Below are 27,834 nucleotides of genomic sequence, written 5' to 3'. Positions count from 1 at the left end.
AGACTCCCCGCACGCGGGCGTGGCACTGGCTGGCCATTCCTGGTCCCCTCGCTCTCTCCCTGCACATCAGCTCAGTCCCACTCCAGCCAGAAGCAACCCGTCTGGGAAGGGGGGAGAGGCAGAGCTGAGCTTCCAGTACAGCGCTCTCCCCGGAAGACCTGCAGGAGGGAGAGGTCTGGGAACACCCCATCATTCCCCATCATTCCTGCTGCACTCGTCTAACCCCGCAGGAACCTCTGGGAGTGCTCTCCTTTTCCATTTTGTGCAGGAAGGAGGTGATGGGAAGGGAGTGAATGTGTTTTGAGCACCTGTGATGTGCGAGGCAGCTTGGAAGACCCGTCTCCCTGAGCCCTTCCCGGCCACGTCCGGTGCCACCTGTTTCTACTGCCAGAGCACTCACACGTGGGCCCCTCACTCAGAAGCACCAACCGTGCGCCTCTGCCCGCCAGGCCTGGTGGAAGCCGGTCCTCACCTTTGCTCCAGAGCAGACAAAGAATAAGAAATTACATGATGATCAACCATTGTGGTATCATTATTTCCTTAGTTATACAATTTCCACATAGTTTTAGTCATTATATAATCATTGAATAATTCCTATATTTATAAAATTAAATCTAATGAGAGATAATCAAAGAATTCTAGAATAGGCAAGTACATAAACAATTTATCATATTACTGTTTAATAATTAGCAAATAATTGCATATAGTTAATATAAATAAGATTATTTCTTAGACCTATTAAAAGTCTTATCAAAATTTAAGAAACATTTAAATTAAAAATTATTAATTTTTAAACTTATTGAAATTTAAGAAAAAGTAAATTAATTACATAGATGATAAATTAAATATAAATATACTGTTTTTTTAGCACTTACAGTGGCCGGGTACTGATGTAAGCCCTTTATCCCCACAGTCTTACAGATGAGGTGACTGAGGAACAGAGAGTTTGAATGATTTTCTCTAGGACCCACAACTGATGAGCCCTGAGCTGGAAGCTGAACCCTGGGCTGTCTGGCACGTTGTCCCTCTGCGAGAGGGTAACAACACTTCATGGAGCAGCCAGTGTCCCAGCAGGTCCCCTGACCCTTCCTGCTCCAGTTAGACTGCCAACCCCAGCTGCCGGCCCCTGCAGGGGGGCTGAGGCTTCTGTGGCCACCAGAGCCACCTTCTCCCGCATTCAAGCAGGTGGAAACCAAGTCACTAACAGCTCTGGGAGCAGCCTCACCCAGCCCCTGGTGGAAGGGGGTGGACGGGGGCCTGGCTCCCTGGGGCTAACACTGTGGGACCCGTGCACCTGGTCATTCCCAGGCCGGCAGGAGCATCACCTCCCCAGACTTCTCCTCTCCCCCACCAGCTCCTCCTGACACAACCCCGCATGCACCCTCCTCACCCTCCATCCTTGTTTCTGCTCTGCTTCCAGGGGCCTCCCAACGCAGGATCCCACACAGCTGCTTAGGAATGGCGTCTACGCCGAAGAACAGCTGGCCATTTGCCCAGCACCACTGTAAGCTGCTTTGGTGCGCTCACTCCACCCTCACAGGCAGCCTACGAATGGGAAAACTGAGGCATGGGGTGGGGGATCTTCCTCACCTGCCCTCACTCACTCAGCTATGGGTGGCAGAGCTGGAAGCTCCATAAACCTTCCTGGCCCCCACAGGAGCCAGAACCCACGGCATGACCTTTCCTTACATCTCATGCTCTCGCAGACACATTTTGGCAGAGCCCTAGTGTCGGGGATGACAGCAAGGAAGGCGGCCCTGCCTCCCCCCAAGAGGTGAGGAACAGAAGGATGGGAGGGACGAGGGAAACCCACACGAGGCCCTCGCCACCCTCAAGAAGCTCCCTGGTTGCTGCACCCTCACTTCCAATGGAGACAGGTCTTTTTCACACAGTAACACCCCATCCTCTCACCCTGATCGGTGATTGGTATTCCCAAGGGAAGGCCTGCGTTCTGAAGAAGGTGAGTGTCCATGACTGGGCTTCCGCGGTGGATTGAGGGAAAGGTTGACCTGTCTGGGCCTCAGATGACCAGGGCAGAATGGAGCTGGGCTTCCAGGCCGGGAGGCAGAGGCTACGTTTCCACAAAGGTAGGCAGGATGCCTGGCAAAGCAGAAGATGTTTCATCCCCACCCAGTGGTTTTCAAACACGGCTGCCAGCTCCTTGACACTCCTGTCATGGAGGGGTGGGGACCCTGCCCACGATCCTTGGTCTGGGTGGCCTGTGACTGCTTTGACTGATGCATCATGCATTGAGGCCATTTTACCAACAGCCGCCTGCCCTGGACTGCCCTGGGGCCGCCGTGTTGTGAGGAAGGCCCAGCTATACGAAGAGGCAGAGCGTGGCCCCAGCTGTCCCCTGCCTCCCAGCACTCCCGGCCCAGGCCCTGGACGTGTGGATGAAAAGGTCTCTGGATGATTCCACCCCTCAGGGCACTGAAGTCATCCTCCACTGTGTGAGCCTTCCCAGCTGAACCCCCAGACTTCGCACAACAGGGGAAAAGCCAACACTGCTGTGTCCTGTCTAAATTCTGACCCATGACATCCATGAGCAAGACAAAATGTAAGTTCGAGGGTAGTTAGAGGGGTAGCTGCTCCCATCCCTGGAAGACTCGATCCAGATAACAAGGCGGCCCAACCAAAACAGAAATGCACGCATTTTTCTCTTGAGGCCTGAAGTAGATCAAGCTGGATGAGGCACCCCTTCCAAAGACAACTTGCACATCAGATCAAGGATGTTCAGAAAATGCTGGATCCAATGGGTTTCTTAGCACGAGAGAGAACTTGAATGTGCAACATGTCGTGCACATGCCCAAGAGGAAGATCGAGATTCTGAGCAGGTCAAGACATTTACTGCTTCCCCTACTTTTAGTAAAAACAGCCACACTTTTCCACTGAGAAGCCACCCCTCCTCCCTCGGCCAATTGAGCGGCTAAAATTACAGTCATTTGCTATAGATCATTTTTTAGAAAGAATTTCTAAATATTTCTGAGTAGTCGGGTTGCAACACTTTCTCGTGTGGAGAGTCTGAATCACTCACACAAATACCTTCTTCCTGCTTCCCACGGTGGCCTCTCCATGGAGAGTCGTCAGTCCAGGAGCACGAGGCCTCTCCTAGGACCCCAGGCCTTGCAGATCCTGTGGATGCTGATCCCAGGGCGGGGGCAGCATCTTAACCCATCTGGACATGACAAAGGAAAACCAAAATTTTCCATCCCTAATGGATTTTACAGAAGTTAGTGTGCCAAGGGGTGATCACTCAGAAAGTGATAGTTGAATTATCTCCATAGAAGAAAAAAAAGTCTTGATTTGCATAAATGTTTCTAGAATATGAAGAGGGAAGGCTGCTTATTCGACCCAGTGTCTCATGAGCCCAGTCCCACGGGCTGCCCTTGGTTTGCAGAAGCTTCTCGTCCAGAGGAGGTCCTACATTTCAAGAGTCAGGTCACCTCTAGGACCCTGGGGCATTTCCAGAACTCCTGGCCATTCCTGAAGTATTGGGTCCCTGAACCTCCTCCTCGGCAGATGAAAGCACCCCAGCCTCCCTTGGCCCTACAGGAAGCTGAGTGAGAAGGGTCTGTCCACCACGGTCTGCAGAGGAGTGCTGAACTCTGGCAAGAAGCAGACTCTGTCCAGTTTCCACATTTGACCCTGAATCCACAAGCAGAAAATGGTTTCCTGATAAACAAAGTTCTGGTTGCAACATGGGGGAATTAGGGTGACTCAGTGAGATTTCTAAGAGAGCCAATGATTGGCCAGCAGCCACCCCTCCGGGGGTCATTGGGCCCGGCAACCTCAAGCCTCGCAGCCAGGCCTCATCAGATAGCCTCTCACCCCAAGCTGTCCCAGGACACGAATGGCCACGGTCTACCCCCATGGGCCCTGCCTTCATTCCTTCATCTCTGCGCCGAGGATGAGACCCATCCCAGGCTTACGGGGCTTGTCTGAGGAAGCCCGTCACCTGTCAATGGAGCATGGTGGGGAACGCTTGGGAACACCATGCCCCCTGGGTTGGCTGCGGTCGGGGCCCCCCTGAAGCAGACTGATCTGTCCTTGGTTGTTCAACAGGAACCTCTCATGAAGCAACCTCCATGATGACCAAACTAGGCCCCTCCTGTCCCTGCTGTATCCCCTAAGAACCCAGCACAGTTGAGTGTGTGAATGGAAGGATGCACATCCCCATCATGTGTGGCCAACCCAGCTCGGGGTCCAGCACCTTCCAAGACTGTCCTATCCCCACCAACCTCCTTCTCCCTTCACACCCTCTGCACTTTCCTCCATCAGCTCACACAAACCCAAACAGGCCCCCGGACCTCAAAAAAACAACCTAGCATGCCCTGCATTTTCTGCATCCAGAAAATTCTCTGACCTGCAAGCCTCTATACTTTTTGCTGTTGTTTTGGGGATGAGAGAAAAACAAGCAAAAAAATCCTTGAATCCTCCCAGCGTGGCACTGTGTTTCAATTCCCCCTTAAAGGACCCAGAATCAGGTAAAAATGATGAAATATTTTACAGTAACTTTAACAAAACACAAAGCACGAATCAGCTTTTTAAAAAGCACTTTATTAAAATAAAGAACAAAAAAGATCAATATACATTTTAAATGGATACAAAAATAAATATTCATTTAGCATATTCAAGATAAATGCTTTACCATTTGTTTGAGCTAGACACCGAAACCCACTGTTCTCCGACATACTTTTAGAAAACAGACCTGTTATCCTTGATAATGTGATGCTGGCTTTGTTGGCTAAAGAGGAAAAGCCACTTTTGTTGAATTTCCCTATGTTTGCAGGTGGAATCAAACACTACCCGAGGGACCCAGGATGATGGAGTCTTGCTACACACGCGACGCCTACATCACCTTCATGAAAGTGGCCATGGGGAAAGGGAACGGGCATTGGATTTGAAATTAGGGACCCATGGTTACTAGGCTGCCAGGCTGGCTAAGTTGGGGCCCACAAACCCCAGCTTCTCCCACATGGCAAAGTGGTGTTGACAGGTAAGGCCCCTTCCTGCCCTTTCACAGTGAGACTGAGCCAGGGTGGTGGCAGCCAGTAAGGCTGCTGCTGGGTTATAAAGGAGAAAGAATGAGGCCAAGGCTCTTCTCCCCACCCCACTGAGAATGGAGGGAAAGCAGCAGGGCCTCCCCTACCCTGCCTGCTGTCCATACTGAAGATGGAACTGGCTCCTCCCACCCCTGCCACACAGTGGGCACCTGCTGCTGCTCTATGCTCACCCTGGCTGGCCAGCCTCCACCAGTTCCTGCACAGCACACAGGACACACAGCCAGGGAAGGGGCACCCTAATCCCCAACATAGCTAAATACAACTCCCCCCGCCCCCCCCCCCCCAGAAAAAAATGTTCAAGTGCTTTTTAATCATGAAAGTGGTTTTAGAGCAGTCGTGGAGATGTGTTATATGCATAAGACAAGGTCGGTGGGAAGGCTGACCTGCCCTTGCCATTTTGACATATTTCGGGGTAGTCGCTGTATCTTAGTTGCTAGGAAATAACGTGAGTCCCAGCACAGGACCCCTCTGAAGAGAATTCAGTATGACCTGAGGCCATCTGGCACTTCAAGGAGTCCTAGGGAGGGAGAAGACACCATCCCTGCCACTGTCCACCCCAGGACCAGGGTAGTGGTGAGAAGCTCATGCCTCTCACCCACATCCTCCAATCCACCCGGGCCACACCCACCACATGCTCAACACCACCAGCTGGTCTATGGGTTCACTGAATCGAAGGCACAATCTACAATTACTTTTTGCGTTTGTGGTTTATAGCCTGCTCACTTGATAAAAAAAAAAAAAAAATTCAAAGCAGTTTACAATAGGACATGTGAAATAGGACAAGTAAAAGTATGAATATTTTTTAAACAGGTCAAAACCATTTAGAAGAAAAGAGCAAAGTATCAGGGATGATTTAATTACAGAAATGAAAAAAATTTAGCTATAAGCTTCCTGGCAGTAAGGCCCAGAGGGAAAATTGTCATGGTCGGAAGGTGAGAACACACCAGTTCGTCTGGTGCTGGACACGCCCTCTGGCAACGTGTCCTGGGAGGGACATACATTCCTCTAACAAGCCTGGCGTTCTGCTCTCACTTGCTAAAGAGAGGCTGTTATCTAAGTATTTCTAAAAAATCTTATTAACATGCTTCACAGTAAAGGCACTCCACATCGAGTCAAGCATATGAAATCATCTATCTATAGCTCTAACACAAGGTAAAGACAAAAAAGCAGCCTTGTTCTGACAAGCTGATCTGAGATTTCAAATCTTTTTCCCCGGAAGCAGCTATGGGCTAGGAGAATTGAATGCCAAGTCTTTGGAAAGATCATTTATCTCTGAACGCTGAGAGAATCTGGCAACTAATGATAATTAGGGGAAATGCAGGGAAATAAATGTTTGAATCACAGATTATAGTTACAGCATCCAGATCATTTGGTGCAGGTTTCAAAGTAGAAGTGTGACGCGACTGTTTTTAAACGTCAAGTCCTCGGGGAATGCCCTTACTAAATTAAGAGCAGAGTGAAGCATCCCGCCCCAGGTCAGAGGGATCCACATCTTTAAATAATTACAACAGTAATTGTAATAATGAAACATGAGGCATGGGCAGAATGGGGTGCCCAGGAGAGGCTTAAACCGTGATCTGCTGGTTTTCTCTGAAAAAAGGTCTCTGGTGTGAGGCACAGATGTCTGGAAACATCCGGAAGACCTGGTCTGGCTGGGATTCCTCGGGAGGCTGCACCATCGAGCTGGCGCCACAGCTCTTCCCAGCTTCTTCCACCAGCTGCCGGGCGTAGAGCTGCTCGATCTAGACGGAGGGGCACAGTCAGACATGGAGGTGGGAAGTCCGCTGGGATGGTCTCTGACTCTAGCCATATCCTCTCATTACCCAGTCCAAAGCTATCATTGAGAACTGCCCCAGGAGTCCCCAGTGAATGAGGCCCAAATAGGCAGGTGCACGGAAAGGGTAAGTGATATTCCTGCAAAGACTCCTATGTACAGTCCCAATGCAGTCCCCAACTGGTAGCAGCCAGTGTCCAGAATTCCACCATTAGAGTGGAACTTCTGGACTAGATTGCGTAAGGGCTTGCAAAGCCTTATCTGTCTCTCAGACCCTGAGTCAGTTGAACGTGGCTAGAAAGGTAGAATCTTGCTAGGGGGTTTTGAATTAAAAAAAGGCAAGGGGAGGGATGCCTGGGTGGCTCAGTGGTTGAGCATCTGCCTTCAGCTCAGGGCGTGATCCCATGGTCCCGGGATTGCGTCCCACATCGGGCTCCCTGCATGGAGCCTGCTTCTCCCGCTGCCTGTGCCTCTGCCCCTCTCTGTGTGTGTCTCATGAATAAATAAATCTTAAAAAAAAAAAAAAAAAGGGCAAGGGGAGAACACAGATTGTGAGTCCCAGAACATGAGAAGATGGTTCGGAGGTGGCAAGAATCTACTAGCTCCACTTGAGGTCTCCCCAGGCCTGCCTCGGCCCACAGGTGGAGTCCCCTGCCCCTACTGCCTGTTCTCCAGCCCAGGGATAAGTGGAGTCCTGACATGGGGGCTCGGAGATGGCAGCCCGAAGCTGCCCGTTCTTACCTGCACCAGAATGAGTTTGGAGCGCAAGGGGGTCATATCTGGAAACTCTTCTCCGAAGCACAGCACCACCCTGCTGTCGGGAAGCCGACTCTGGTGGTTATAGAACTGCTGCAGCTCTGGAAAGACAAGGAAGGGGCGCTGTCCATCTATCCTCTGCCCCAGTGGGCGCCTCGGGGCTTTCACACCTGAGCTCAGGCCACTTGGCCCACCCTCTGCAGGGCTCCTTCTCCAGGGAAGCCACCTGCCTCCCTCGGGAGTTTGCAGGCCGGTGGCAGGAGACCTGACCCAAGCTGGAGGCCGATGCTGTTACAGGTGGAGGAACAGAGAGCGGACACAGGGTAGGGAGGTGGCCTGCCTGATTGCAGCCACCCTGACCTTCTAGGAGGAACACAGGGCGAGATGCTAATCCTATGTATGCCCCACAGAACAACAGCAGCTCATGCATGCCATTTCTGTGTGCCAGCATCGTCCAAGGACAAGGTACAAGGTCACCGTGTCCCAGAATGTGCCACATGGATCCCTGGGGACTTGCAAGCTGGGGCGTGGCCTCTGCATTTCTAACCAGCTCCCAGGACCTGGGACAGTTCACAAGGGAGCTGCAAGAGGCTAGGGTCCTTAATCCTCCCGGCAGGCATGAAGGCAGGGCTCAAAGAGGTTCCCCAGGATGGTTCAGCAAGAATGCACAGCCCAGGACTGGACCCAGGGGGGCACCCCTGCTGTGCCAAGGAAGGGGGCGCGATCGCGAAGGTGCAGGGCAGCAGGTTGCAGCGGTACCGACCTCGGAAGAACTGGCTGGTGTCGAAGACCTTGACCACCTCGTCACGCTCCAGCTTGTTGGGCCTGTCCTTGCACACCACGGCGTTGCCGCTGCAGAACACGCGGCCCTGACACAGCCGCCTGACAAGCACGCCCTGCCGGCTGCTGTGCAGGAGCACACCGCGCTCCAGGTGCCCGAACAGCTTCCGCGTCACCTGCCGCTGCCGCTCGCTGGGGATGGCGTCCGCTGGTGGGAAGCGCACCAGCTCCAGGCCCTCGGGACTGTACAGCTTGGCACTGGGCAGGCCTGGCTGGCTCAGGGACAGGCGGCAGCCCTCGGGGCAGGTGGTGGTGGTCTGGCCCACCAGCTTGCCCCCGTAGTAGAAGCTGATGACCATCTGGGAGAAAGCTGCAGGAAGGAGGGGCGCAGGTCAGGGGCTGCAGGGAAGGGGCCTCCCCACCAGGTCTTTTCTTGCTCCCCACCAGTGTGTGGGGGGTGGTAACTGCTTGTGTGCCTGGGACCTCATGCACTCCTTCTAGAAATAAAGTTTTTACAAGTATGAATGAATACACAGAAGGGCTACGGAAACCAATGACTCAATATAAAAACCACTATGGCGCTCTCCACTCTCTGGCAAAGGTCACAATGACCCGTACAATTTAGAAGTTAGTGAAATCGCTCCATCTCCCAGCTACTGCGTGATTCTGGTAGACAAGGTCCTATAACACACACACACAGGACACACCGTATACACGGTTTTCCATGCTCTGCAACAATGTGGCCCACTCCCTAACTCGTAACAGACGCGAATGCTAGATCAGGACTCCAGGTTAGGAAATATATAGAGACGCGATCTTTTTCTTGACAAATTCACAGTCCCCCTGGGGTTCCTTGCATTTTAAATCCTAACTCTCCCCCAAACCCTTCATCTAAACCTGTTCTTGGAAGAGTCTGAAAAATGTTCAAATTAAGCCAGTGTTTCCCTGAATCCGCTACGTTTAGGATTGAGGGCGGGTGGCAGGGACCCAACATGAAGTACACGGAAATACTATTATTCCGTTTTCAATATTCTCTCAGGCTCAGGTCACCTCAAGAAGCAGCCTCAGCTTGGTGCTGATGGATCCTTCGCAGCAAACCCTGACCGACTCCTTTTTAAACAAAGGGAGAAAATGGGTCTCTCAGCCTCGGGCAGGTGGTGTCATCGGACCAGAATTTCTGAACAGTGCTTTGACCTCTAAATTCCTACTTATAGCAAGTGGCACTGGTTCACCTTTTACAGGCATAGATGGTCTCCATTTAAAATAAGTCTTAAAAAGTGACACTTAGTGAAAAGAATGTTAATAGTAGTACAGGTGGTATCAAGATATGAAAACCCACTGCAAAACGTGTGGTTCAAGTGACTGAAGTTTGGGAACCTTTAAGCTAGGGAAGGAATGAAGACAACAGCTAACTTCCAGGACAGTCCCAGCGAAATCTGCATTTTAATATCCTTAAACTATAAGAACTACATGCACTATCAGTGAACTTGATGAGTTTGGGGCACCTTCTAAGTGTCCTAGATCTGTCCTGGGATGCCCCCTTGGAGCCACACAAACTGTGAGCTGCCCAAATCCATGGTGACCCCTAGAGTTGTGCAGTGCACCACCCACACAACTGTCAGGGGCAGACATATTGGGTGGTCACCTGGGTTAATGCTGCTATGTACCTATAATTCCTTGGACCCTCCCACTGGGCTCTGCTTAAAAATAATTTGCTCAAAGAATAAGACTCCCGCTACTGTTCACAGGCTCCATGTTCTTCCATTTGGAGTTAAATGGCATTCTAGAATCACGCAGGGTTGGGAGCTTCAGGTGTTCCGATCTGATTCATGTGACATGTGGGAGGCCCGGGGGGGGTGGGGGGGGAGTCACCTGGCTGTAAGTGGCAGCGCCAGCATCTGACCACACGTCTGGTTATGCCCTGTTCACCACCCTGCCCACTGTGCCAAGTCTGTAACATCTGCATCTCCTGATGACACACTCCACTTCCTTCACTCCACAACAACTGCATGAACTTTGTCCCAGTGAAGGAAACACTCTGGATGACTCTGTCACCATTCTGCACCTCCGCTCTGCCACTGCCAAGGCTTTCTTCCTACCACCACCTCTGGGCCCGTGAACTGCTCCCTTGGGAGCGGCAGTGTTCCACAGATGCCTGGGGGAGGCCATCCTGGTGACCCCAGTGCCACAGGGCAGCTTAGCTTGGGGAAGGTTTGAGCTGGAAGGGCCTGAGTGAGGACCACTGCACCCAAGAGGTAAAAGCAGCAGAGGCCCACGGAGAAGCCACCACTGAGATCACCATGTAACTCCAGCCAGCCCTTCTGCAAGTCTCAGCAGCCAACTGCGACCTGTCCTGCCCCCCCAACAGCCACCTGCCCACCGGGGGACGGCCTCACCACAGTGGCAGCAAAGCAACAATGCCAGGAGCAGAGATGTCCTGACATGGGAGCCCAACTGTGGGACCCGGGGCAAGCAGTTTCATCACTCTGTGCCTCAATCTCCCCATCAGCAAAGAAGAGAATAGCAGGACCCAACCCCTCAGGTGGCTGAGGACTGCATGAGCTCACGTTTGTGCTTAGCACATGTAAGCACCGCACCAGCAGCTACTACTACATAAATCAGGGTAACAGGACAAGAAGCTAGCTGTGTAGATGAGACTCCTGAAGTTCTAGATCCTAATTCCTGGTCTATGCAGCATATACCAGGAGCTGTCCTCACGTGCTATACCTACCCACACATTTAATGAGGTAGAGGCTCCTCATTATTATACCCATTTCCCAGGTAAGGAAACAGGCATAGACAGGTTAAGGCATCTGCTCTGATGGCACAACTGCTAAGTGGGGGAGACCAGACTCACTCGTTTCCCCAGCACGCCCGTTCCACGTCTGGGTTCTTTAGCACTGAGCCCCACTGTCTGATTTCAAATGCTGCCTGCCCCCCCAAACATCGTGAACACAGTTGAGAGCACACAGTTAAGAGCGCAGCACGCCCGTTCCACGTCTGGGTTCTTTAGCACTGAGCCCCACTGTCTGATTTCAAATGCTGCCTGCCCCCCCAAACATCGTGAACACAGTTGAGAGCGCAGCCATGGGCACATTTAGATCCACCAGGGCAGTGGGGTGTTGTTAATCCAGAGTTGTGGTCAACATTTCACTTGGGAAGCTTTCACATAAAGATTGAGACTTCTGATCTCCCCAGGAAGATGGGGAAACTGAGGCTGGCAGCGTCTGAAGTCCATTGGGCACCAAATAGCACTGAAGAACCCAGGGGCAGGGGCCTTTCCACTTCACAGAGGAGTCCGGCACTCCCACCACCCTTCACCCGCCTGTTCGCTCATTATCTCGCCCCTGCAGCACTGAGAACAGGGGACCCCTGCCATCGACTTAATTACACAGGTTGGGGGGGGGGGGGGTGTGACCTAAACAGAAGCATCAAAGTTCACAACTTCTAGAAAAGTGTTGTAGGATTTTCTTTGCATGAAGCAGTGCTGTGGGTTGCTTCACTCACTGTGTGCTTCGACAGCTCTGGAGCAACTGAGCACACTTCCTCCTCACCCAGATGCCTCAGCCCTGCACCCCGCTCCCCCCCGAACCCAGAAAGCACTGGTCAGCAGACTCCCCAGGCCACAACCCAGAGCTGACTAGGTCAGAGGCCTGACCCCGTGAGCCAGGGCCTCCCGGAGCGGGGCCGCTGCTGTGTGTGCTGGCTGCAGCCAGGTGCCTGGCTTTGAACCCAGCAACCTGCTCGCTAGCAGGGTGACCCTGACCAGCAATTTTACCTGTAAGCCTAGGTTCCCACATCTTGGAGGCCAGAGTTGTGACAGTCCCCTGCTTGTGGGGCTGCTGTGCAGTGATAGGAGTGCTATGAATAGGAACATCGCTTCTCTGTCATTTTCTTGCCTGGGTGAGAACCTGCCTCCACCACCCCAAATACTTGTTCCATTTGGGCCTCAGTTCAGACACCTGTCTGAGCCCCATTTCCCTCTCTGCACCAAAAGGCCTCTGGTCCCCCAGACCTAATGTCCTGTGGCCCATCCTGATGATTAAGGCTGTTCACTTCTCACAGACCCGCAGCTGTTGGGGAACACACCAGTTTCCTTTGCTCTAAAGACACTGTCAGTGAGCCAGAATGCAAATTCCAGGGGCCACTGGCAGGACATCTGAGTCCCCAGCATAATGAGACAAAAATGTGCCACAGAGGCCATCTCCACCTATAAGGGACAGAAGCATGGATGGGATAGTCCGAGGCTATATCCTAGCTCTGCAGCCCATAAGCTGTGTGACCCAGGGCTTCTGAGCCTTGAAGTGGGAACAGTAACAGCACTTGTCTATGAGTGATGGAAGGTATAATGAGACGTGGCCATGAAAGTCTCAGCACTGATTCTGGCACCTAGTCAGCATTCAATAATGTCAGCCACCATCATCATCGTCACCATCTTCACCACCACCACCACACCATTATCATCCCCACCCACCAACACCATCATCACAATCATCATCCCCATCATTACCATTAATTGGTATTATGAACTTGAGTGTGGAAGAGAGTCAAGGAAATGGATGCTGGTGACAGACACTGGTGATGTTTGTTGACCAATGACATCCCTACCAGAAAATTTTAATCACGCTACAGTTAATCCTCACCATACACCAGTGAGGTTCTGAGTAGGTCCATCACTCTGCCTGGGGTCACATAAGAGGGGCAGAGCTGGTGATGAGCTGTCCATATGCTCTTGCTCCTGCAGAGTTATGCAAAAGAGCCCTTTGGATCTATTTGTTGGTCCAATCTTAAGTTGGTCCTCAAGAAGGCTAGGCCCTTGCTTTCTCCAACAGAGGAGGAGGACTTGGGGTCCTGACTTTTGACACTAGATCGGCTCGTCCTGGACCCTTGCAAGCCCACTGCAGGTCCTTTGAGCTCTGCCTTGGAGAGTGCCCATGCCCCACTCTGCCAACCCACCCAGAGCACCTCCGTACCTGAATGGTGTGCATCATAGGCAGTGTACCCCGTCACTAGTGGGAGGCCTGCCAGAGAAAGAGAAGAGCAAATTCAGACGCAGTCGTGTTGGGGGGTGAGGGGAGGGAACTGGCTCAAATGTTCCCTTCTCCAGAAGTTTCTTTAAAAGCCACAGGCTTCTGCGGACTTTGGGATTTCCCACCCCCCAGCACGGTAACCTATGTTTTATAAACCAGACCTCAACTCAACCAGCAAAGAGGAGGAGGAAGCGTCCTCTGTGCTGTGGGATTTCTGACCAAGTGTCAGTGTGACGCTCTCAGCCCACATCTCCTCCCACCCCAAGGCCTGCTCTAGAAATACTACTAGGCTGCGTGCCCACCAGCCAGGCCCCATCTGCAGGAGGGGCCCTGGGGCCCTGAGCTCACTTTCCTTGAGGGGCCATCACAGTGCAGGGAGAGGGGGCTCTCCTGGGGCCCTGGACACAAACCTGCCCCCCATAGCCTGGTGGGCTATGAAGCCAGTTGGGCCAGAGTCACCTCCTAATCTCCTGCAGAGTAACAGCAGCAGAAAGAGGCTGAGAGAGCAAACACAGAAACCCGCACTCACGGAGGAGGGTCACATAGTGGAAAGTGAGCGGGTGTGAGGGAGGTGGCATCAGAAGCTAAGTGATACATGAATGCCTCATTCAGGCCCCGTGACCCCTTGGGACAAGTCCTAGTGTTCCCATAAGATGAGTGGGCTGAGTCTCAAATCAGGTACACAACCTCCCCCCATGGGATTCATATCCAGGGCTCCAAGTGAGTGGCTGCACCGACCTGGCCCTGGCCTCCCCTCGGCTCCAAGGGTCCCTAATGATCTAAGAGAATAGCTGGCAGGCCCGTGTGGTGAGGTCAAGTGCAGCTGAGAGCCCCTTCTCCTCTCTGGCCTAGGTAGGGCTTGCCACAGCCACAGGAGCATGGGGGCAAGCAGACCGCCCCTAGGGAAAGGGTCTGTGGGCCTTCCTAAGACGCAGTGGTGATGGCAACCAGGGGTACCTCTCTGGGCTCAGTTACCTTCAATAAAATAGGGATCACGTAGTACCATGGCCCTATCTGCCCCCGGCTGCCTGAAGGCAGAAAGGAGTGAACACTGTAAACCACTCAAATAAGCCCCAGTCTCCCCCCGCCCCATGTGGGAAGGGGGGGCGGCTCCTGAACTCCCATCCTTACCTGCACTGGGCTGCTGCACCCACCAGTCTGAGAGGAGCTGGTTCCTACAGGCCTCCGGCGGGGAAGGGCTCCTTTTGACCACCCCCATGTAATCGTCCACAGAGGGCTGCAGAACAGGGGCGAGACAGAGGAGCACTGTGGTCACTGCACTTCCAGGGTGGGACTCTGGGGTTGGTTTAGACTTAACCAGAGCCATACGGTCCCCTTTATCCCACGACAAAAGAAAAATATTACTTTGCATCTTGAAAGATCCAAGACAAATCCAGCAGGCTTAGCAATCAAGCTATGTGGCTGAATTACAAGCCTCCGCAGGACCCCTAGAAAGCTTATGGCCTTTCTGTGAAACCACCTGATGCAAAACAAAACAGCCAGGTCACCCAGCTGCCCCGATGTCCGAGAAGCAGACAGGTTCTGGGACACCCATGAACAGTGGCGCTGAACAAACTCTGCCATGACTTCGCGAGTCCTGCTTAACACTCCACCTCTGGACTTTCAACCTCTGACCCATTCCTTAATGGATGCTGATAAATCTGATCAGCAAACATTTTGAAATCTGCTTTTCTTGGGATCCTGTTGTGCCAACCCAACCACCTCACTCTCTTAGCTGAGTCAGCCAAAAAAAGCCTTGTACAGAAAATGGGATGTTGCTGGAGACATGAAGCCAGGAATTCACTTGGTCTGCTGCCAGAGACCACCCAGAAACTCAACATCTGCCATCCGCAGAAGCCTCAGGCCGCTTAGGGTAGGCTGCATGTTGTTATCTGCATTCACTGACATCCCAGCTACTCCTAAAAATTCTGCTATCGCCATGTGAGTATTAGGAAGAACTTCTATAGCACCCATACCACCTTTTATAAGAACCGTGTGGGATTATTTTAGCTATGCAATGTACACCTGGTAATAGCCATAAAAACAGAGGGAAGAGGCTGATGTTAACAGAAAAGGGTACCTGTATAGCTAAAACCGGTAACCAAAAACCCACGTGTTTTGCCTTAAGGAGACCCCATTAAGCCTTTACTTATAGCCTATTAACTATGAGTTTACATACAATTCTAACGAGTGTGATTACAAGCCTTTCCAATCCGACAAGGCCTACCAGCTGTAGATTGTAAGACAGGCAGCTCACCTGCAGTGAGAACTAGCACCATCAATTATCCAAGTCATACAGACAATCCCAAACTGCAAGGCAAGTTTACATTTATTCACTGTGGCCTGCCTAAGAAGCCAAGTGAATACATGATGCATTTTTTATGACTGCCATTCAAAAAGTTTAAAATAGGACACATTTACAGCCGGAGCAAATGTCAGCGGCACAGAACAAGTTGCTCAGCCCGACCCTTGGGATGAAGTTGGGGAACGAGGTGAAGGGGCTGGCCAGACGGTGGAGAGGTGCTTCCCGAGAGAGCCCATGGGCTCTGGATGCCCTGCCAGGGCAGGAGAGATGCCGCCCCTCACCAAAACCCACACGGCTTCTGCAGCCAGGGCTGGACCTTACCTCTTTGATGAGCTCATCGATTTCAGAACGACCACACTCCATCTCAGTGATCTCGCTCACACAGCCAGGAGTCGCCATGCCTAATTTGCCTGTGAAAAATTGGACAGACACATGACAAATGGCACTGTGGCATCATAGCTATCATCAAGGCCATAATCAGTGTTTTGGGGGTTTTGTTTGTTTTAATGCTGAGTTGAAAGAAATAAAAGAAGGAAGGAAGGAAGGAAGGAAGGAAGGAAGGAAGGAAGGAAGGAAGGAAGGAAGGAAGGAAGGAAGGGAAAAGAAAGAGAAAAGAAAGAAGAAAGAAAGAAAGAAAGAAAGAAAGAAAGAAAGAAAGAAAGAAAGAAAGAAAGAAAGAAAGAAAGAAAGAAAGAAAGAGAAAGAAAGAAAGAAAGAAAGAAAGAAAGAAAGAAAGAAAGAAAGAAAGAAAGAAAGAAAGAAAGAAAGAAAGAAAGAAAGAAAGAAAGAAGAGAAAGAAAGAAAAGTCAGTGAGTGTCTTCCCTGGTTTGGAAAAGGCCTAGACATTTTTTCCCGCTGCTTTAGTTGTCTGATTGGCAAAGTCAAAGGGAGAAGTCGGTTTTGTTGCTTCTAACTCAGAGGACAAGGATGGTGGTGTGGCCGGGGCCCCATTTGCTGAGATGGAAAATGAGTTCCTATCAGACATGCTTCACACCAGGCGTTCACCACCCATATGGGTTACATTTACAAGCCAGGCTGTTTGAAGATACTCAAAGATTTCCTGGCAAAATGTGTGTGCAGATTGGAGTCATTTTTTAAAGTTAATTGACAGGAAATGTCTCTGTGGCCTTTCCAAATATACAGCGTGCATCTGAGTGCACACACCAGGCACACATGCACAGCGCACCAGGATAACAGGCTCCATCAGGCATGGCCTACAGGCACACAGTGGCCCCACAGCAAGCACCCCACACCAGGCTCGTGTCCTCCCCATGCATCACCCCCAGGCCAGAGATCCGCCTTATCAAGGGATCAGTGTGCCAGGTTTTGTAACTAACAAACACCTAACTGACCCATTGTTCCATCCTGACTGAATCTTGATTCTACTTTGACAGACTCGAGAATTCGCTAGAAGCTGCTGGTGGGGGAAGTAAGGGGTAGAGGGGGCACCCCCGGTGTAGCTTGCAAACCACTCAACTACAGAGCAGAGTGGGTCCATTTAGACATTATGCAAATGCAGCGTCCCTCTGCCGCCTGAGAACCTGCTGCTTCTCTAACATCCATCCTGGCAGGTGATGCTGGCCGCACCCCATGCTATAAACAAGCTGGGCTCACCTGCCAGTTCAGGCTTGGCCGATCCTGGGGGTGGGGGACGAAGAGAAACTTCTCCATTCCCTCAAATCACAAGTCATTTTGTGTTGATGAAAAATTATCCAGGACTTGGAGGGAGGATGGAGAGATGCCCCAGCTCCCCTGCCTCCCCCCACCCCCCCCCCCCAGAGCATTGCCTATGAGACCTCCCTGTCAAGGTCACCTGATTGTCCAGGGGAAGGTCAGTTTGTTTGACTCACTACTGACTACCTGGGTTTCAGGGTTCCAACTGAGTCAGGTGCTGATTTACACACAATGAAATTACAGACAACCAGCACCTCAGAAACACCCCCCCTCCCAAACTATAGTGGCTCGCCAGGGTGGGATGTCCATAGGCTGGGCCCATGGACGGTATATCATCCAAGCCACATCCTTGGCCACAAAATCTCTGCATTTTGCAGGGGAAAGAGCTAAGGGATTCTGAACCACGCTCACTACAGATTTGGAAGAGTCACAATTTTAGTTTTTTTTTTTTTTAATTCTCAGTCAACATTTTCAACCTTCGCCCAGTAGGAAGAGCTCAAATTCAGAATGTCTGCACAGCGCCAGAGAGATTGGGGGCTCTGCCTCTCTAGGCACCCTGGGCTACTAAAAAGCTTGGGAGAAGAAAGTGATTAGGCTGATGTGGTCTGGTTGCTACATCTCATGGCTAATCAGTGTGTCTGAAGAATGTTCTAAACCAGGGACGGTAACAAGCTGTCGTGTCAGGGCCACTCTGCAAAGGGTTCTGGAGCCCGACCTGAGCCCACTGCCTCCTGGCTGAGGTTCAACGTCTGACCAGGGTGTGGAAGCTGGGCAGTGGCTCGTGAGGCAGGAGCCTCCTGTTTTAATCCCCTCACAACTGCTATGGGGATTCTGGAGCTAGAACACCCATGCAAATCATCACATCCCAGAGCTCCCGAGTAGGGATCAGGATCTAACCATGTGCTGAAGCGTGTCTGCTCCCTGACAATGAAGCCAGCGGTGCCACCATCCCCAAACGTGTTCAAGACCTTCACCCTCAATCCTTATCATCAATCCATCCACCCACTGACTTTTTGTCCCCTATACCATCCCCTAGCCCCCTCTGGGCAGCACTAGGAAACAGAAGGAATTCCTCATCCATCCACCCTGCCCAGGATGCTTGCTCCTGCTGACACTGCCATTGTGCCTGGGGGCGAGCGGGGGGGTGTTCCACAATGGGCTCCCGTCTGATGGCAGGGAAGGTGAGCAGCAAGAGGCCACCCTCGAACCCCCCCCCATCCTTTCCTCCACGGGCATAGCCTCTCTGTCCACTGGGAGCTGCCACCTGGCCAGAGGACAGCGGCTGAGGTCAGGGCAAAGAGCTCTCAAGATCTGCTTATGCAGAGGAGAGGACGGGCCTTCCACCCCAGACCCAGGCTCTCTGGTGGGGGGCTGCAGGCTGGCCAGCCTCTGCTGGGCTCAGCGCCTGCCATGGATAATTACATTTTTGCTCCTCCTCGGGGACAATCCGGTAAACTTTGTATGGCTCAGAGATGTCCAGCTGGGACCGGTCTGTCACTTCCTCAAAATCTGGGCTCTTGTTCAAAGCACAGCGTAGCCTTGTCTTCCAAGTGGCTGGTTCAGCTTTGTCTCCTTCCTTAAATTTCCCTTTGAAAACTGCCCAGGCCTGAGGAAAAGAAAGGAACACATGAGATAGGCAGCTGCCCTGCCCAACCACAGATGGCCACAGCCGTGGTCAGGACCAGCACATGCTCACAGTCCTGACAGTTGTCTCTGGGCATTGGCTCTCATTCCAGGACTTGCAGGGCTCAAACACCTCAGTCTTGAGAAGACCTGGGCCAGAAGGCCCACCCCCCCTGCCTGCCCCCAGGTCATCCAGCTGAGCCAGAATCCAGCCCCTGCCCCTGGCTCCTCTACACACACATGTCTAGGATCTGCCCCCTGTGGAGCCCGTGGACCCGAGGGCCAGGAGGAGCCTGAGGCCAGCTAGTATAAAGAGGAAGTCGCACATGGTTTCAACTACAGTGTTCAAAATAAAGAACAATTTGTTGCTTTTTCAAATCAACCCCTAGCTAAAATTTAGCATGAAAAGGGAACAGTTGCAAGAAGTCTGACTGTGGTCATCCAGGCCCTGCTACTTTTAATAGACATTGTGTTTTGCATTTTGGCTTGTATTCGAACCTTCCCTGCCCCACTGCCAGGGCCCTGTTTGAAAGACAACGAAATGTTTTCTGCCTCTCTCGGTTTTGCACAGCTGTTCTTGACCTCTCCAAACCTCACAGTCTCAACGAGGACCAGACATTCAAAGCTGGAAACCTATAAAAGCCACAGTGCAGAATGGGGCAGAACTAAAAAAAAAGAAAGAAAGAAAGAAAAGAAAAAAGCAGACAAACACATGAATGGGCTTAGTTTCAAGATTTCAAAATTGGAATCCAGACACACCAATGGAGGGGGGTGCGGGAGCTTAGTGCTGTCAGGTTAAAACTTTGGGTAGCAGACAAAATCAGAGCCACCCGGTAGCCAATGCTAATACAAGGGCTGGAGGATTCGAATCCTCAGCACCACTCAGGAAGATGCAAGTCTTCCCAAGGTGATCCAGTTCAGAGTTCCACTGCAGCCAGTGTCCTGGAGCTCAAAGCCTGCACCAGTGCCCCGGGAGCTCAAGAAACACAGATCCTTGGGCCCCAAGCCCTGAGATTCTCATCCGTAAGCATGGGTTAGATCTGGGAAACTATCCTCAGCCAGCATCCCTGGGGCTGGTGGGCGACCAGGGAGCCACACTTGCAGGAACTCTGTGACACCCCAGCTCCATCTCTCACAGTCCAGGCCTCCTTCCCCACACATCCCCTCTGTGGATGCCCTGAGCTTAGACCCTGTAGCACTGCTGGAGGCAAATGGGGCAATGTTCCTGTTGGTGCACAGAAGCATCACCCCCTTCTTTGACACAGACACAAACCTCCCTCTGAGGTAAAGGGCTTCCAGTCCCTGCCAGTCTTTAACTGCAGCACTTTAACTGCATCGCAGACCATGTGTGCATTTATTTTTTTCAAGGAAGGCAAACCACATTCACACTGAACATTAATTTCAAAGTTCTGTTATGTTAAATCAGTTTCTCTAGCTCAGAACTACTGATACCAGGGGTTGGATCATACCTTGGGGTGAAGCCATCCTGTGTGCGGTTGAATGTCTAGGAGTATCCCTGGCACACGAGATGCCGGTTGTGGCAATCAAGAATGTCTCCAGGCATTGCCAAGTGCACCCTGAGGAGGTAAACTTGCAACACACTCCCCCACACCACCCCACTTGGCGAACCACTGGGTAATAACCCACATTACAAGTGGGCCTTGAAAAAAAAAACAAAAAAAAACAAGTGGGCCTTGAAGAGCTTAGGTTCAGAGGCAATGTTAGGATCAGCTGGGCCTACTGCCCTGTCCTCCATCAGGGGCTCACACTCACCCGTGAAGAAAGGCAGGACGCCACAGAGCAAAGCGGGGACCCTGTGGTTGGGAGGTGCCGGGGGTCGGCATCAGGTACTTTGCTTCCAGCACTGCCCTGGGCCCTTTCAGGGGCTCTCTGGCTGGCTCTAAAATATCAGCTTAGCTGCATGATCTGTCAAGACGCTTCTCAAGCTAACACCAGAGGGAACGGAGCAATTCCAGAGTCCACCACCGCTGGCCAGTCTCCACCCTGCCCTGGCGCTCAGCAGCCAGCAGTAAACCTGTGGCCATGGATGACTCCTGACCGAACGTTATTGTCTCATCTCGTGTTTTAAAAATCAAATGTGGAGCACCTGGGTGGCTCAGTGGTTGAGCATCTGCCTTCGGCTCAGGTTGTGATCCCAGAATCCCGGAATCCCGGGATCGAGTTCTGCATTGGAGCCTGCTTCTCCCTCTGCCTGTGTCTCTGTCCCTCTCTTTGTCTCTCATGAATAAATAAATAAAATCTTAAAAAAAAAAAAAATCAAATGCTATTTTTTTTTCCTCAAAGGCCTACTGATTTTGAAATACCTGTACTACTAAGTAAGTTGTAGATCATTTAGGCCCATCACAATGCTGGTCAACGAGAGATATGACCATCGGCTTTACGAAAAGGATGTAAAGTACTTTTTTAAAAACAAGTACGAGTGGGTATGAGGGCCTCCGTATACTCAGGGATGGTACAAAATGAGCTCAGTCTTTTTCAACCCCTGTCTCCGGCTTACACAGTGAGGCTGGCCACACAATCACACCTGCAGACGGTGAAGAATCCTCTGGTATTAATGGCTTCTTACGCTCCACTAAATTTTCTTAACTCACAGATTTTTGAAAGGTTTTCTGTGGCCCAAACTAAAGGTTCTCTACTTAACCAGAAAACCCATAAGCTGGCTCCATCCACCCAAGGCCTGACTGTGGGCTCTTGCCCCAGCAAAGGTGCATCTGGGCATCGCAGGGATCCGCCCTCAGAGGATAGCAGCCAGCTGGCAAGACTCTGAGGAGCGCCACGTGGGTTCTTCCCCCATTTCTCACCAGTGTGCCACCCTCCCCGTGGCCACCAGCCCTGGGGGCACCCACATCTCCCTCCCACCCCGCTCCTGCTGAGATTGTGGGCTCCTTTCAGATTGCCACACTGAGCGACTGCGTAATGAACGGAAGCATTGGGAATCTTGCACATTTTTCTCAACACTGTTGAAACGGCCATGGAGAGCATTGCATAAGACGTATAAATCTGGGGCTGGCTTTATTTCATTACCCCTAGAGCCTAAGTTGAAACAGGGAGCAGGGTGAAAGGAGAAGCCTTGCATGGCCACCAAGAGCCACAGGCAGGGACAGGCCACCTACTGGCCCAGCCTCTATCCCCTCCTGCAGGTTTCATTGATGGTCACTCACAAACCGAGCCCTCAGCACCCCACACATCTGCTTATGTCCATTCATCCTGGTCATCATCAGCAACCCAAGAGGTTCTCAGTGAGGAGGGGGCAAAAACTACCGGCTTGAGGGCAGGCGTGCTGCCAAGCACGCTGCAGATCCCAGGATGGCCCCACAAGAAGGAACTACCTGGCCCTAGGTGTCAGTGATGCCAGGGCTGAGGAGCTCGGGCCCGTAGCCATCTATCACCTAGAATTCCCAGTGGACCCTGTGGACCTTGGGCACTGCTCAAATTTAGCTGGAGTCTTTCCCAAGAGAGGTTCATACTGATGCCAAAGGCAAAATGCCTCTACAAAAGAGGCATCCACAGCATCACCAAGAATGATAAAGGAGCAAACAGTAACACTACAAATCCTGGCAGGACCCAGGCTCTGGACCTGGGTTCCCTGATGAGAAGAAATCTGCTGGACACTCGGGCTACACAGGGCCCCATGAAGGTGAGTGAGTACAAACTGTCTACATGTGTCCACTCTCCACGGAGAAAGCTGGTAACTGACCAAAGAGTTCTGTGACCCTGGATCAGAGATATAACAGAATTGTAACAGAAACGTGGAGCCCACTGCAAATGCTACACAGAGACCGGAAGGGCCAAAACACCTCTGAAGCCAGCTGTGACCTACTTGTGCTCCACTCTGGGGCCAAGGCATGATCTTCCAAGATTTTTGTTCATTTGGATCAGAGGATTGCCATCCTCAGTCATCCAGTGCTGCTTGGGGTCCTGCACACCTGTGCTCCCTCCCTCACCACAGTCTGGGGGCCAATGCCCACCCTTCTACAACTCAGCCTGCCCCGCCCTCCCTCATCCTCACCCACTCTCCCCTCCCTGGACCCTGAATGCCCGCAGAACTAGAGGGGCTCTGAGCCAACTGTGGTGCATCTGTTTGCCATCGCAGAAGCCAGGGCTCACCATGACCCAGGGATCCAAATCACCCCAGGTGGGGGAGCTGCATTCCTGGAGCCTCAGAGAAGCCCGCAGGTGACAATAATCCACAGGGGACTCTGACAACCCAGCTGGGCTGCCCTCACTCCTGCTCCTCTGCCTGAATGTTGGTGGAATGGCAAGAAACCTCTGCTGGTTGGCACTTAGGGTTAGGAGCATGGGCTCATGGTAGGGCTACCTGGCTCCACGGCCCAAGAGCTATGAGATCTCGGACAAGCCCCTTGTCCCTTGGTGCCTGGACAGGAAAAGAACAGCACCTACTGTAGAGGAGCACGCAAGAGGAGAAACAAACATGTGGGTCAGGCCTGGCACACAGTGAGCTCTCTTGCTCAGAGCTGCTGGTAAACAGCAAGCCTCTCCATGCTTGGGCACTTCTTATTCTCAGGGGAAGGAAGACTATTCTTAGACCTCTGCTGCAGGTTCAGGACACCCCACATGACCCGGCCCCGGAAGCAATGACAGATGGTGTCTCTCTTGTCTGAGCTGACGCTATATTGCCAGGCAGAAGTAATAACTTTGAAAGTACAAAGACTTATTATGCCCTTCCTAGAATTCGTAATGGAATTTAGATGGTAACCCGGGGAGGGTAAAGGTCTTGGTCTCAGGGCCTTGCAGAAGTCCTCTCTCTCCCTGACTGTCAGCCTCATGCAAAAGAAAGGGTAGGTGGGGAAGAGCCCTGGATACCCCCTGCCGGGGAAATGCCAACGACAGCCGCCAACTGACCTCAAAGGGGTTCAGTCACACAACAGGTGTGTGGAGACACATTCAGCACTCAATCTATGTTTGTTTAACAAAATTAGATGGCTTTTCAAGCAAAGGAGAAAGATGTCACTCAACGCCTCCGTGGGCCCGAAGGGAAGACAGCAAGTGCTGGTGATGTGGGATAGGAGTTCCAGTCTGTACCTTAAAAATGGATGCATCCACTTCCTGGTTATAATCTTGCTTGCCAGCATGTTTCCAAGGGATCCTGAACATGCTCTTCTCATCATTTTCCCAAATCAGCCCCGGGTACATGTTGCTGTCAATCTGCTCAATCAACCACTGCCGAAGCCGCCGGCCACCGTTCCGGTCACACATCCTTGGAAAGAAAAAAACACGTTCTGTGAAATTACATATATCGTCTCATTAATCATAGCACCCCATGTACTTGGGAGTCCAGAATTGCTGACAGCATGATTAGAGGGCTGCAACACAGGTGCTAGCCTAGGGGGAAATCCACAGACCCCAGGACCCTGAGCCACCTGCCGTGGGAAGAGCATGCTTCCCTGGGCCCTCTTAGTCCTGAAAACTGAGACTCTGCGGGGCATCTGCAGCTGCCCTGCACCATATACCCACCTGTCCTAAGGTTCTGGCTGGTTCTGCTTCCACCCTTCGCCCCTTGCTCCATTCCGGACAAACACAGCCACGTCTAAGAGCACCATTCCATTTTTAGCATGACGTGGGGAATAATCACTTTTGCAGTTCCAGGTCCTTTAATAAGCAGTTCATCACTCTCAGAGCCAACTCTATCACTTGATGCCCAGTCTGACCCGTGTCTATTGGCAAATACGACATCTGTGTGCTCCAAAAAAGGAGATCCTCAAAGATAGCCCTTCTAGATTATTCCCTCAAAGCTGGGTTAATGATAAGAGCAAGAGTTTGTGAATGAGACAGAGCTGGAGTCCCCTTGAGACCCACCATCTCCCAGCTGGGTGACCCTGAATCATGATTTAACCTTGGGAGTGCGAGCCAGGGGGACTGAAGCCCTAGAGTAACTATCAGTACTGGGCATCCTTGTGGTGAAGGTTCAGAGGATGCATATGAAGCACCTGAGGCCATGCCTGGACCTGAAAAGATTCTAACAGATGCTATTGCCCCAACTTTCTTGCTCAGGAACCCTTACAACCAATTGGAACAAAAAGGAAGATCAACTGGGGCCATAGGACAAAGCAAAGTCAGCTGGGCTAGACTCTTCCAGAAGGCACCAGGATTTGGGGACCTCACCAGGGTACCCAAAGACATCCTCTAAAAGAACACTGTTGCCAGAAGAGGCAGCTTTCCCAACAGCAAAGAGAAAAAGAATAATCATGCCGTATCGAATCACAGCCCACATTTACAAGAACAGGGGTGGAAATCCCCTAGACAGTTGGACAGACGCCCACCAAAAAAAAAAAAAAAGGCATTTCTATTCTTCTGATTAAAGTGTGACCTCTTTGGGCAAATAGGTGTGAAATAATCAGTATTGACAAGACATAATGTCCCCAAGAATACGGTCACATCCAGAGCCATGCTGGTCCATGAAGCAAGAAGTACAGGACTTGGAAACCAGCCTCCCTACAGGTGTGGGATTGGAAAGGGGGCCCAGGTCCTGGGGAGAAGGAGAGTCCCAAATGCCAAATGTGACTTTTCCATGCCCACAGGTGGGCGTAAATGGGGTGAAGCGGGGGGTGGAATAGGAATTGGACTTGGATTTGGAAAATGCAGACCCAGCAAAGGCTTTTCTCCAGCTAGGCCTTGGGAAAACCACCAGAACCTCTCTGAGGCTCTCCTCACCTGCAAACTGAATGCACCTCAAGCATCCCAGAATTCCAAAACAGCCCCTTGTGCTTATAAATGAAGTACAGATTTAGGAGGGCAGAGCCTGGGTGGCTCAGCCAGTTGAGTGTCTGCCTTTGGCTCAAGTCGTGATCCCAGGGTCCCGGGTGGATCTTCATGTTGGGCTCCCTGCTCAGTGGGGAGCCTGCTTCTCCCTCTCCTCCCTACTCATGCTCTGTCACTATCTCTGCCTCTCTCTCTCTCAAATAAATAAATAAAATCATAAAAAAAAAAAAAAAAAGATTTAGGAGGAACACCTGGTGAGAGAAAGGAAACATGCCCCAGAAGATAACCTAGCACAGTACTGATTCCTGCAGGCCTTCCTGGAGGAAAGACAGGAGAATCTCGCCTCCCTTGAGGAGTGAGCTGTGTGCAGGAGGAGGGTGAGAGGGGCCACAACAGAAGCGGTGGTGTCTGCGGATCTGTCAATTCAATGAAATGTGCCCACTTATTAGGACTTTATTCACCCTCTTAGCACGAGGTTTATAAACCAGAGTCCGCGCTCCGGGAGCCTCCTGAAAATAAAAAGCAAGATTTTGTTTGTATGGGCATTTTTCTAGAAAGTGGGTCAACACCTTCTTATCAAGATTTCTAAGGCACTCATGACCCCCAGAATTGTTAAGGACAACTGTCTTGGTGATTTATAAGGACAGGAAATGAGAACAGAGAGAGGGCATGGATAGGAAGAGTGAATCACAGAATAGGAAAACTGGACAATACTTTAGAAACCATCTAATCCAGCCGGCCTGCTCACAGGAGTTAACACTGAAGCCCAGAAGGGCACCCTGACCCCCAGGCACCCCAGCAGACTCTTATTTTGCTCGCTCTGCAGAGAAAAGCCAAGGTCACGTTACAAGATCTAAGCACATGGCCAGTCCCACCTGAATCTTCATGGAAAGCACCTCTAAGATTCTAAGTGGCAATACAAGCCTAAGATTCTAGCTCCATGACCCACAATGATTTAGTGAAGGCTAACCCATTAATCCCGTCAAATGTCAAGCCAGAAAAAAATTCATAAGCCTGGTCACATGTTTATAACTTCCTCTTCCTTGATTTTTAGATAATCATTCTCTTTAAGGGCCAAGTCCTATCTGGAGCTAATCTGCATCCCAATAAATGGGTCCCAGGAATCAGCTTCCCAGGCGGGAGGTGATAAAAAGCTGCCCTGCCCCCACCCAAGCCGGATTCCAGGATGTGCCTAGGAGGTGCAAGACTCACCACCCACACCTCTCAGGGCCCCGAGGTGGGGCGGGGAGGTATTTGCCTGGTGGCCACACAGCCCCAAGTCCTCCACCCCTAAACCAAAAGCATCAAAGTTATTTGTCACTTTGGCCTTAGTCTTTCTGAAATGACTGAACCACTCTCAATTCTTTTCTTGGAAGAGCCTCCCATAATCTCAAAGGGCATGCTCAGAACCTTCATTTCAGGACCAGCTCCTAACTCGGGTTTAAAAAAAAAAAAAAAGTATGTTACATCCCCCTACAGGTTGAAAGGACAGTTTAAATTCTGGAACATTCAGCCTCCAGTCTCTCCATCCAGCAAGCACTCCACAGCCCTGGGGTAAGCAACATACCTCAAACGGGAAAGTCTCCCCTTTGCCTTGGGGCGCATTTTACGCCCAAATGCCTTTTAGCTGTGAGCCCTGCAGGGCTAGGGCTCTCTGGGCAGGGACCCCTGGGGTCGGATGGGTGCGGAGGGCGCCCCGCTGCGCAAGCTAGCTCACCACCCCGGTGGTCACTGGGCGCTTCCCAAGCGCTCCTCCGGGCAGCAGGACTTGGGCGGGACCGGAGGGCAGGTCTTGCAGTAAAGAGGTCGGTCCTCCCCCTCCTGAGAAAGGCCATCCTGGGGCTTCCACGCAAGCCAGACTTTTAAGAAAAATGGGATTTTGGAGGGGCAAGCATCAGCCGCCGGGGGGGCCCGCCGCCCGCGCTCCGCGCCTGGCCTGCGGGCCTGGGCTCGGGAGGGAGAGCCGGGACCAGGAGGCCGGAGCCCGCCGCCTACCTGCCGCCGCGCGCCCAGCCCGCCGCCCGCCTTCGGCGCCGCCGCCCGGTTCCCACGCTCCCGCCGCCGCGCTCCGGGGATGCGGCCGTG

The 27,834-nt window shown here is 51.8% G+C and overlaps 1 protein-coding gene and 1 long non-coding RNA gene across 2 annotated transcripts; one reads left to right on the top strand and one right to left on the bottom strand.

Annotated features, from left to right (window-relative positions):
• Positions 1–1,427: 1,427 nt before the first annotated feature.
• LOC140630005 (uncharacterized) lies at positions 1,428–5,346 on the top strand. Its single transcript, XR_012027784.1, has 2 exons — positions 1,428–3,974; positions 4,066–5,346. It is a non-coding gene; the product is annotated as an uncharacterized lncRNA (long non-coding RNA).
• IRF8 (interferon regulatory factor 8) lies at positions 4,540–27,834 on the bottom strand. The gene is made up of 9 exons (XM_072819509.1): positions 27,745–27,834; positions 24,073–24,247; positions 18,808–18,991; positions 16,033–16,121; positions 14,538–14,643; positions 13,350–13,397; positions 8,360–8,746; positions 7,582–7,697; positions 4,540–6,808 (listed from the first exon to the last, which is right to left on the bottom strand). The coding sequence occupies exons 2-9, from the start codon at positions 24,244–24,246 to the stop codon at positions 6,632–6,634; spliced, it is 1,281 nt and encodes a 426-aa protein (XP_072675610.1). The 5' UTR covers position 24,247; positions 27,745–27,834; the 3' UTR covers positions 4,540–6,631.

Source organism: Canis lupus, chromosome 3 (genome assembly GCF_048164855.1).
Source record: "Canis lupus baileyi chromosome 3, mCanLup2.hap1, whole genome shotgun sequence".
In the NCBI taxonomy this organism is placed as follows: Eukaryota; Metazoa; Chordata; class Mammalia; order Carnivora; family Canidae; genus Canis; species Canis lupus.
This window is presented reverse-complemented; position numbering and strand designations above follow the sequence as displayed.

Coding starts and splice junctions, on each gene's coding strand:
- IRF8 (XM_072819509.1), bottom strand. CDS start 24,246: ATGTGTGACCGGAACGGTGGCCGGCGGCTTCGGCAGTGGTTGATTGAG. Junction 14,644..16,032: donor TCGATGAGCTCATCAAAGAG/GTAAGGTCCAGC, acceptor CCTGTTCTGCAG/CCCTCTGTGGACGATTACAT. Junction 13,398..14,537: donor GGTGCAGCAGCCCAGTGCAG/GTAAGGATGGGA, acceptor TTTCTCTGGCAG/GCCTCCCACTAGTGACGGGG.